Genomic DNA, 12,197 nt, shown 5'->3' with positions numbered 1-12,197 from the left:
TAGATCAGCTAGGTAAAGGGATTGCAGTTTATAACAAGGTTGTATCTGCAAGAAGAGTACTTAATTCTTAAACATATGGAACATTAAAAGAAAGGAAGATACACAAAGGTGTTATAGAAATTTGAGGTGCAGGACTGAATTTAATGCAGTCCACACTCTCCTAACTTGTATTACAACTACAGAATGTAAAATAAACAAAAAATGTTTTAACACAAATACAATTTCTATTTCTATATAATTATACAAATATGATTTTTATACCACGAAGTGAAGCTTAGTGCCCTTGCTAAGTTGTAAAACTGCTTTTCTTGTCCATAAGTAAGTTCAAAATTGTATTGACCTGGCTGAACATATATGTACCTATATGATGTGGCACTTTTCAAAACGGTTTGGTTACGCCTAGTTTATTCAGGAACTGCAATATCGTCAACTTGGCTTGACTATTCAACAAAAATCAATTCTCAGCTTAGTTCTGTGAGTCGTTGTCAAACTGTCTCATAAGCCAGCTCATCAGTCAGGAGGGGTATTCAATTCATAACTGGGGCCCCTTACTTTTTTTTATGATGTCAATCGTAAGAGCCCTGGAGGTGACATTTATGTAATTTATTTTTAATCTTTTGCTACTCGCATCCCGAGATATTTGTATCTGATGATCATGCACATTCTATACGTAACACCCGCTCCATATGTGAGGAGAAGGCTAATATTATGGACCGGGAGAGTCTTATCAGCATTTATTTTGATTTAGATTCATTTCCATCTTAGGGGTGAAGAGGCCTTGGTTACAGGTGGATGTATGTATGGAAAATGGCTGTTAGTTTCACGGCTTGATCCTGTGGGTATCCTGTGTGACGTAGGCAGAACTTCAAGTCGTTCTCGTTAATCATTCAATAATTCTTCCAGCTTCCTCCTGATCGGTTTCTGGACTCTCAATCACTTGATTGACAATGTATCAAATAATAATAAACATTCATATATTGAACATTACGTCATGAAACCTCTGTAAAATCGTGTATAAGAATATATAATTTAATAGTCATTTAACGAACAATTAATGTAATGTGTAAAGTGTCTCTTTAATTGGTCTTGGACCTCTATTGTACTCATCAGTATGTGTCTGTTTGTACAAAACTTTATTTTCATTGAAATATTTACATTATAAAATGTGCTAATGCCCCACCCACTGAAAACACTTGACTCTGGAAATCTTGTTTACCATAACCACACCAACTCAGCTGTGATTGGTCAAGCATTCATTTGTTGTCATTCCACATCATCAATCCAGAAAGGGACTTGTTGTATAAACAAAAGCCGGGAGTGATAACAGCTGGCTAGAGGAGTATAGCAATTATTACGTCATAATGGGCTTCACTCTTGTAACCGAGATTTCAGATGGGGGAGAACTTTATAAAGTAATTACTTAAAACATGGTCATGATGAGGTATGAGGTACGATGCATCTTGGAGAGAAAGACTTCAACATTTAAAACATGTGAGTGAGTCAGGAGAGTTGGGTTTCAATGTTAGTTGCCCTTTAATCATCAAGTAACATAGAATGAATTCATTCGATTCGTGATTTTCAAAATTCCAACGGTTCCTGAATGTTAAGTACAGTCTTTTTTTGTCATATCAAGTATCTTGTTAGCTTAATGACCTTTTAATGTTACACACCTAAAAGCTTTTGCTAGTTATCATCTTGATAAATTATAGAATGTACCACTTTGAAGTGTCCTTATTACCTTTGTTACTCAAGGTTGCGAATAAGTTTTCATGGAGACTTTTCTGTTCGTGCTGTCCAAGCATTTTTTCTGTGTGACTTGATGAAAGTGTGTGCAGTGCAATAAAAACAGTTTTTGGAGTCAAGTGTTCATAAATAAACAAGTGTCTTTTTGAGTCACTGCGTGGCAGCAATTGTGTGACAAAGCGCAGTGGCAGCGCTCAGGCCATCTGGTGACGGATGACAGTGTGAATCACCAGTTAAGAGGGCGAAAGAAGTTGGAGTTGAGGAACGGAGGCAGGAGAAGGTGCACGAGGAATAACGGAGAAGACAGAGCCAAGCCGACACATTAGCAGGTGTGTGTGTGGGACGATGTGAATAACAAAAAAAGATGAGTGTCTAAAGTCTATGTGTGAGTGTTCACGTACTTTGCGGCTTCTTTTCTAGAACTAATGATGAGCTTGTCAACACTTTAGTCTAATCATCAGAGAGTGAATGACAGTGGCAGCTCTTTGACTCACACATATGCCCAAAAGCTTACTGACACACACTTAGCAGATGAATTAGGAGTCTGCTTGATGCCTGATAAGAAAATGAGCCCTCCAAATAGATCATTTACTACAGAGAGGAAAATCACCCAGCACTCAATAGATGCTAAAAATCATGGCACCCAGATTAACTCACAGCTAGAGAAGGCTTATCACCCTTTTCCCAAACACTTTCTTTTTCCACTTTAAATTCCTTTCAATGAGCATTAAATGACAGCCGACCCTCGTCTTTATTTATTTATTTTAAACTAAATTACATATATAGCTTACAGTTAAATGCTATCCTTTTTTATAAAGTAAAGCCGTGTTACAGTCAGGAAATAAGTCTCGAGACAAGAAGTTGCACTTCAAGACAAACCTGTAAGTGGCCCTTTTGAAATGATTAATTTGATGAAAAGAAACAGGTATTTACACTTAACTCGGTCTATAAGTGCATATTTAAAGCTACTGCTGCTATGAAATGGTGAAAATATACAAATATGTTATCTATCTCAATACAACTAAATGATCAATGGTTCAAACTTTATATAGAGTTAGGGTTGTTCTAATGTTCGCTAGTAGACAGGTTCACATTTTTTTTTTATGTGGCCCAGTAACAAATGCCTTAAGGACAAGCTACCGCTGTAGACCTTCACTCTCATGGGACTCAAGCAACAAGTGTCCATTGCCTAAGCCTTTTAGGGGTTTCAAACCAAAACTATTGTCTTAAAAGAGCAACTAATGTGGAAAGCCAACTCTCCTGACTTACTCACATGTTTCAAATGTTGAAGTATTCCTCTCCAAGACGCACTAAGTCCCTCAGCATGACGATGTTTTGAAGATATTACTTAAAGTTCTTCCCCGTTTGAATTCTCAGCAAACAAAGGTTACGAAAGTGAAGACCATCATTACGTAATAATGGGCATTACAACCCTTTCAGTAAGCTGTAATCATGACCTGCTTTATTTATCCCTTGGTGGTGGAGACTTCTGGGATTGATGACACACAGTGACTCGATACTTGACCAATCACAGTAGAGTGGGTTTAGTAATTAACACGATTTTATATCCAGAAAACGAAGTGTTTTCAGCGCAAATTTTTGAAGGTAAATATTTAAATGAAAAGAGAGTTTTGTACAAACAGACACATAATGCTGAAAACAATAGAGGTCCAAGATCCATTTAACTTAAATCAAAAATCAGTTGACCAATAATATTTTTCAGTTGTTTTTCCAACATATACCAATGATGGACACTTGGGAATAAATTAAAAATGGGGTGCAGACGTTTGGAGAATTTTGAGATGCAGCCGAGCAGGATTGCATAACAAGGATTAGACACATGAGAGGGTGTTGAGAAATTGCCACAGTTTGTAGTTCTACATATAGTGCTATCAGTATCTTCCGTAATTCCTTCACTCGATCAACCATGTTTAATTCAGGATTAACATTATTAATTTACTAGAGTCTAAGGAAACAACAGAAAAAAAAAATCAATTGAAATGACAGGGTTGCAGTTAACCATTACTGTACTCGAATAAATGCTACTTTACATTTGAAAGAATGAAAGATGAATTAGGCATTAATATACTTCATTAGATATCAAATTTGTCAACTAAAACAATTTAGAGAAGCAGACCCAGTTAATGAAATAAAAAAAATAGATTGCTGAGTTAATTTCCTGCAGATTAACTTCATAATAAATCAATCTCTTTATGTTGGTTACAATATCAATCTTCACAACCTGGATCCAGAAAAAGAGAAATAAAATAAGAAATGGGGGGGGGGGGGGCTTTTCTGGCTTGGTCACATTTAAAATGGAGATATGGACCCTTGTATAAGTGAGGGTTAAAAGGCTGTAAGAAGATTCAGGTTTAAATCTCTCATCCACTGAGAAGCAGCAGCTTTTGTTGGATTGAGGAGCTAACCATGGTGCTGAAAGGGAGATCAGCAGCGCCTGCTTCTGTCCTGGGTTTCTGAATTACTATGGCGATCAAAACGAAAAGGACCTGAATACAGTGACACACTGGAAAAAGAGGGTAAACGCTGCTGTATTGATGTTTGTGGAGTGCTAATGTTTTTGCTTGTTTATAATGAAACTAACTTGTTTGTACTTGTTTATCATTACAATTATATATAAATTATTTTAAAAATGATTACTATTGTCTGGGATACTGTATTTGATATGGCACTTCAACTTTCAAGTACATAAGCAAACAGTAAAAACACTATTAAACATTGATTGTATCTGTTTTACGCAAGAGAAGTATCTTCAATGTACTGCCTCATAAATTCAAAAGTGAACCCAAAACAAACATCACCACGATATTCTAATTATTCACTACAACCCCTGGATCCCACGTTCAAACTGAAGTGTTCTTGATTAGTGCATATTGACAAGTGTTCCTCCGGGGAAGCTTTTTGTTTTTTCTTTCCCTTCATCCCATGACTGCTCGTGGTTTCTTTGTCAGAAACCTTTCACACATCTCTATCTGAGCCAGGGCCCCTGGGGAACTGTAATGGGATTAGACGGGTGTCTGCAAGTTATTTAAAGTAGGATATAGTTGACAAAAGGGCCAAGTACAAAGGCAGTAGAATATGTTGACGAGAAGGGCAAGTATGGGTAATATTGTTTCGATAACTGATAGTGGATGTGAATTTTGTTCTCATATTGACACCAAGATAGGAGTATATTGCAACTTGAATTTGTGGTTATTTTTCTTGAAATTCCCTTGACTATTAGAGGAAGAATATCTTGGATTTTCCTTTTGCTTAATGACATCTGTGTAACAGCTTTGTCTTCTTTTTTGTCCATAATAACTAATCAAATTGTATTTCTTTTAAAATTTAAAATAATATATATATTTGAACATACACCAAGTCATTATTTCAACTTGTAGTTTTTTGTTTAGATGGATTTGTAAAAACGTTAACAGTCAAGGTTTTTTTGTGATCAGGCGGACAGTCCTAGTGGAGTTCTGACTTCTCAAGGTCCAGCAAATGGCTGTTCCAGACAGTCAAACACATACTTCGGAGAGATATGAGAAGTGAAAAATTGCCAACTTTAAAATCTGACCTCAATTCAGGATAACAAATCTATGAGTCAGCCAAAGTGCATTGAATTATTCATAACATGCTGTATTCTCTTTGATCAATTATAGGGGTGGAAAAGGTTTGATTGAGATATTTAACATTGAGGTTTTGAAAAGAAATACAGAGGTATCTGCATGTGAAAGCATGCTAATGTTTTTGCTAATGATGAGCTGATAAAGCTTCATTCAAATGTCCAATAAATGTTGCCTAAGATCATTTAACTAACATATGCCATTGCTCATACAACATTGGTGGAGGTTGCTGAATATTTTTTCAAATATGTAATGATTAAATACATTTATAATGAATTTAGTGCAATTACAACAACTAATAGTAATATGAAAAATAAGGAAAATATATATTTAACACACATCTTTCAATGCTGAGCTTTTAATTTTGGAAAGTAGTTGCTTGGCAAAGGTTGAGCTAAGCTCACCATGTGTAGTTTGAACCCGGAACTGTAAGTAAAGCAATATTTTAATTGTGTTCTAGTTACAGAAGCATATGTTTTCTTTGCTCAACTTCATTAGAGAATTTAAAGAAATGTAAACGGTTGATAAACTATATTTACCCTGTGTGTGTTGGTTTAAGTCTAGTGGGAGACTTACGTAGGAAGGTCAATACATGCATAAGTGTAGGTTTGGAACAGATCCTCAACTTAACAGTAAGAGGGAAAGAAGGAAATGATTCCAGGTTTCTGAAAACAAGCTGATTTACCAGATTTGATTTTCAGTTTGATATACTTTTCTAATGCTCACTGTGAAAGTGAAAGTTGTACTATTAAAAATTACTCTTGAGTAACAAACACACAAATAGTTTATTCACTAAATAGTCATAATAATTCACCTTTGCAGTTATAATGAACATTCTACATGAGCAGGTCTCATTAAGTTTGAATTATGCAATTAAATAATAATAATAATAATACAATCCATCCAGATGGATCAATAAAGTGTATCAATCTATCTATCTATCTTAAGATAACATCAATTATGTTGCATAGCAACCGTCAGATTCTGTAAAAGCTCATGGAGGTTCATCTTTTGTATTCTTGACGAAGACAAATATGGTCATTAGCAAAGAACGGGAAAAAAAAGAAATGACCTCAGTCTTTTTTTATGAGGTGAAAATACCTGACCTCATCATGCATACTTTTAAAGTGCATAGTAATTGCCTAAACTGAACGTCTTCATTAAGACGGACATTCATGAGGTCATTCACAGTTGAAAGAAGAGCGTTGACAAAATTACGCCCTCCACACTCGCCCCACATCCTATGTCATTCTTCCTCAACACAGAGCTTCTCAACACAGTGTGAGGCTCTGGTGCCTCTCGATGGGAGGATGCAGAAACTGCTGATGGCTGCATCATCAGGGAGGTTTCGTACTACACCTGAAAGCCCAGAGCGCGATCGTCAAACAATCTTCAACGACCCAACATCTAAGGTAAATACGGGGCCAGGCAACAGATGGACGGTCTGGAATACCCAAGCTCTTCATTAATGTGTGCAATAAGTTCTAAAAGTAGAGTGAGGCAATAAAATATGTTCCCAGGACACACATGAAATCCTCTCACCAATATATAGCTGCAGAGAGATTTACTTTACAGGTGGAAAAAGTCTGGGGAGACCTCAGAGAAGTCCCACCAGTGGGAGAGAGAAAAAAAAATGGATGATGATGACGCTCAGTGGTAACATGTGGGTGTAAAAGACAATGACTTTTTTTTTTTTTTTTTACAATGGCTCTCGCAAGAAATTGGATGACACACGGCTGCGTCTGTGTCACAGATTCTCCAGTGACCACCCGAAAAAAAAAAAAAATGAAGTGGGAGAGCTGACACTGATGAATAAATCGTGACTGTGTTGATGAGTCCCAGTGACGACGACAAATCACGAAGTAAAAAAAAAAAAGAAAAACTCAAGTTGATGAGGACAGTGAATGTAATTGATGGTAATGAGTCCATTTGCATTTAGGACTAATGAAAAGTTAATTAGAGAACCCTTCCTCTCCTCATTGCCCACACACACAGACATGCCTTTTATAAGTGATTGGAAAAGGGAAAGATGGTCAACACTTCACACATGCATGATACAAAGAGCACTTGAAACAAAAGGTGTTGGATGTTTTTTTAATGGCATTAAATGTGATAACTCGTAAAAAAAAAAAAACAGCGTCAGAGAGGAACTCATCTATTAATAACTTTGGGGTTGCAGTGGATCTGAAATGCGCCTTATTTAAGGATGAGCGGTGCTGATGCTGATTTGCATTCAGTACGGGATGTGATGAGAGGGGGTGGTTGAATGTTGGGGGGGTGTTGGCTTCGGGGTGGGGGGTAAGTCCCACTACATTTAATTCAGCTGTAACGACAGGGACTTACCTTTTACTGAGGCGGTCAGAAGCCCTAAATACAAGAACAGCAGCCGGCTCCAGTGACGCGACCGCACTCCCATTTTCATCAGTGCAAAAATCCCAATTCCGTCTTCTGTCCTGTACCCCAAATCCGGTCTCTTGGCAAGTCCATCCTGGTTCGAATCGTTGGTCATGGCAGGGAGCTTCTTTTTTTTTTTTTTTCGTCTCTCAAATGATCAATCCCCCTTAGTTCTCAGAGGCTCAGATTCACACCGTGTCGGTACTGAGAGAAATCCCAATGCATGGAGGAGGCTCGGTTCTCGCAGCTGGACTGAACCATGTCACGCGGAGGGGACCGAGTGGTTCCGAGAGTCGGTTTTTGAGAAGCTTTCACACCTTTTAGATGGAGAGGGGAATGGCAGAAGGCGATTCAAACGGTCTCGGATCAATCCCACATGCGTAAAAATAAACCTTCATCCACCGCGCGTCTGTTTGGGCTCCTCACCACGACAGAAGGAAGAAAAAAAACAACTAAATATTCCCTTTCTTATTCGCGGATTTGTCTCCGGAATGATCTCCAGCTGTCGTTTATCCACGTCGCATTTCAATGAGTCCACCCCCCCCAAAAAAAAGATCCGCATCCAAGTTTAAGAAATCGGCTTTTTTAGGGGACAAGTTCGCGTCTACCCGGCGTCCATGTGAGGTGGAAGTCCTCGTGCGCGGGCAGAAATGTGAGGTTTTTGGATGTAATTCCCAGAGTAGCAGTCGGCGTCTACAGCATCGTGGTCGGAAATCAGACTGCAGACCTGCTTTCTCTCTCCCTCTTTCTCTCCCTCTTTCTCTCGCTCTCCTCCTGCGCGTCTCCCCCACCTCGTCAGTGCGCCTCTCTCTCTCCTCCCGCTCCCTCTGCCTCTTCCCCGAGTCTCTCTAAAACATTGTCTTCGAAGAAGGAATAACAGAGTCAATATGGAATGTTTAGGTTCATTTTTTTTTTTACTTCAAGTTTGGCTTTCCCAGATCCACACAGAAGCCTCCCTAGCAGCGTTAATTGTCCCTCACGCCAACGTGGAATTAAAGCTTAACAGGCTGGAACCCTGGCCAGTAAAATTAAATGTCAAATATGCTTTTATACATGGCCCGTTATTAGCCTCACACAATATGTGGAAACAGGTGGGATACAAGTGAGTTGCCCTTTACCAAATGTGATTTTACATAATCCTAAAATACTTTTATATACTGTTGATATACATATTTCAGACTTCAGGATGCACATGAATTATTAATAGATTTAACTTCCTGTTTAGAAACACCACTGTTGCCATTCAGTAATCATTGATAACAGTTCATGAACACCTGTTGTGAGGAACCATAGGGTTCGAAATAGCATTATTTAAGGGCGGTTTTTTGTCTGCAGTGGTCAGTACCATTTAAGTAAGTAAGTAAGTAATTCTTATTTGTATAGCGCTTTTCTAGACCAGGTTCACAAAGCGCTTAAACAATCAAAACAATATTCAATAAAGTATATGCTTTAAAGGTCAAGATAAAACTGATAACACAACAGGAGTTCCAGAAAATCAAGGAAAAGCCTGAACAAATAGAAACGTTTAGAAAGATGTTTCTTAAAGGAGTCAGTAGACTCCATCAAGCGCAAAGAGAGAGGAAGATTGTTCCAAAGCTTAGGAGCAACAGCCTGAAAAGATTTCTCTCCTCTGGTCCTGAACCGTGTGCGAGGAACCATAAGTAGATTCTGATACACAGACCTCAGAGCCCGAGCTTTAAGTGTTCAGAAAAAAACGGCGTCATGTGGTTCTAGATTATAGGGGGGGACACAGGAAGGAAGTGGATTATATACACTTCTACCTTGGAGGTCTATATATAGGCAAAAACACTGATGGATGTACTGCAATGAATGACTTTTGAAAGTTTACTTTTACTTTTACGACTGTTAACATGCCCTGCTGTATTAAACAATAAAAATAAAACTCTTCATCCAGTGCCGTCACTAGAATGAAAGACCTTCTATGACTCCGTGGTAGCCTCTGCTATCCACTACGCTGTGGTCTGCTGGTGAGCAGGCAGCACGGACTGGGACAGGAAGAGACTGAACAGGCTGGTCACGAGGGCTGGCTCTGTCCTGGGCCGCTCGCTGGACTCGGTGGAGGAGGTGGGAGAGAGGAGGACACTCTCCAGACTATCCTCCATCAGGGACAACACTCTTCACCCACTGCACCTGACCGTGGAGGAGCTGGCCAGCTCCTTCAGTGGCAGGCTCAGGCACCCCCAGTGTAGGACGGAGCGTTATAGAAGGTCCTTCATCCCAACTGGTCTCAGGATATTTAACTCTCTACTTTAAATATCCTGATGCTAATCCGTAGTGTGTTTTTCTTCTTGTGTGTTTTATTTTATTTTTTGTTTTTATTTTATCTTATTTTATTTTATTTTTATTTTATTTCATTTCATTTTATTTTGTTTATAGTGTTAAATTTCCAATATTGTAAATAATTTGTATATCTTTAAGATTGTTTTATTTTATCTTTTTTTTATTATCTCTTTTATTATTTCTTTTTTCCTTGCACTTTATTTTTTTCAACTGTGCTGTTGTAAAAGTGTGTTTCCCCTCTGGGGATGAATAAACATTTTCTATTCTATTCTAATCTCACCTTAAATGTGACTGTAGCGACAAAATGTGTCCATACATCAATGTGTTGCAGATGTTTTAGCTAAAATAAAGAGTTTTTACAAACTTTGGAATGACACCAAACTACATGTTTGTAATAGGACTCTTGAAACTTCAAGAACCAGTGTGCTATATATAGATCTCAGTAGGTGGTGCCCTCATCAAAATGTATTTTAAAGAGGTTCAAAGCCGTTGTGGAGGAGAGAGTGACAGGGTGGGCTTTTAAAACACTGCTTCATCAATCTTCATCAAGCCATCACTCCCTGCTGGTTCTGGTATCATGTGAACATTTTGTCAGAGGTTTGCACTGTCCTTTGATGTTGAAGTTTCTTCAAATTCATTTTGTGTTACTTTTTTGTTTTAAAAATTAAAAACCAATTGAAATATGAAACCAAATATTTAACTTCATTTAAATTAATTGAAAAATATTTATTTATTCTGATTTAGGAGTTCGGGTTTACAGGTTTTTTTTATTCAAATAGCAGTCTCATAATTAATGCAGAAGAAGATGATCATCAATACTTATTTTTTATATTATTTTACCCTCTAATTTAAGGCCAGTTACAAATCTTCAATAAACCTTTTATCCGTTTCAGATTGTTTTTAACACCTAAACCCTTGTGAATAGAATAAGAGAATTCAGCAGAATCGAAAATATCTACTTTCAGTCATGAATTGATCCAACGCAGGCAGGAGGGAGACATAAACAGATGGACATTATGGGTGGATTATCGGTTCCTAGTTGCATTTCCTGATAGTTTTATTAGTCATAAAAGACGCTGACGACAAGCACAAAATCTTCTTGTCTGGGGAAACAATGAGAAAACAAAGGATCCTTTTGACGTTATTAATCAACAAACTTTTCAAGATAGTCTTTGATATTATTCTTTCATCTTGTAAGGGAATGTAATTACCTTTCAAAAGCCATTTATGGATGACATCCAGGCACACACCTCCCTTCTGTCAGTTGTGGTGCCATATTTTTTTTATTCTCATAAACAGTAATAATTAATATTTATTTATTTGTCACAGTGTTTACTGATAAAAATTAAACAGTCAAGTTCAAGTCTTTCCTATGTCAATGAGCCATTACAATGAGCTCTGAGAAATACATAACAATCAAACAAAATGCACTTTTACACTAAACTAAGTTGTTTGGTCAACTCCAGAGTGTGCAACTGTCCTCAAAGATCATCGGCTAATAGAGAGAGGATGAATGAGGTCTTCCTTTCACCTCTCGATGTTCTGGTGCGGATCAAGTGGGCCGTGGACCCACTGTTAATGTGCAACATCTGCTTCATGGCACTTCAGTGATTTCATAGGTATCTGCCGGTCTTACCAGACGGTGCGTTCTGCATCACAGGTCAACAGTGGACAAGCCAGTGAATTAAAAAGAAGCCTTATTAACAAGTCAGGTTTGGACACTGCATTAAAGCTGCAGGGAGGTTAAGGGTGAGATTAATGATTTATAAAGCAAATCTTCATCATTTAAGGATGAAAAAAGAGCAAAAGAAAAACAGAATTTTCATTATCGTGTTAATCTGTTTTATGCTTTAGGGTGACTCTTCATGTCTGAGACTTAATGCAGCTTAAAGCACACGATTAAGGTGCGAAACCACTCGACTTCACTTCTACTTGCCATCATCGCTGCTGCTGTTTCTGAAGATTAAGATTGAGCAACAGCTGAAGCAAGAAATGGTGGATCTGAAACTTTCCTGTGAGCTTTAGTGTCGGGACGCAACATGGCATTCGCAGATCGAAATTATTCAGGCATACAAGAGCTAATCAAGACCTATCAGATTTGTTGTCATAGCAACCAGGAGCACAGGTACAAAGAAA

General features: G+C 37.9%; 1 protein-coding gene across 1 annotated transcript in view; it reads right to left on the bottom strand.

Annotated features, from left to right (window-relative positions):
• The window catches only part of csmd2 (CUB and Sushi multiple domains 2), a 194,854-nt gene extending 186,586 nt beyond the window's left edge, over window positions 1–8,268 (bottom strand). The window contains exon 1 of the mRNA XM_087787555.1: window positions 7,710–8,268. Coding sequence (XP_087643681.1) covers window positions 7,710–7,875 — 166 coding nt within the window. The 5' untranslated portion in view covers window positions 7,876–8,268. The remainder of the gene's footprint in view (window positions 1–7,709) is intronic.
• Between the last annotated feature and the right edge of the window lie 3,929 nt (window positions 8,269–12,197).

This window comes from Callionymus lyra, chromosome 3 (assembly GCF_982586985.1).
Source record: "Callionymus lyra chromosome 3, fCalLyr1.hap1.1, whole genome shotgun sequence".
Classification (NCBI taxonomy): domain Eukaryota; kingdom Metazoa; phylum Chordata; class Actinopteri; order Syngnathiformes; family Callionymidae; genus Callionymus; species Callionymus lyra.
The sequence above is the reverse complement of the archived record's forward strand: the minus strand, read 5'-3'. Positions and strand labels throughout refer to the sequence as shown.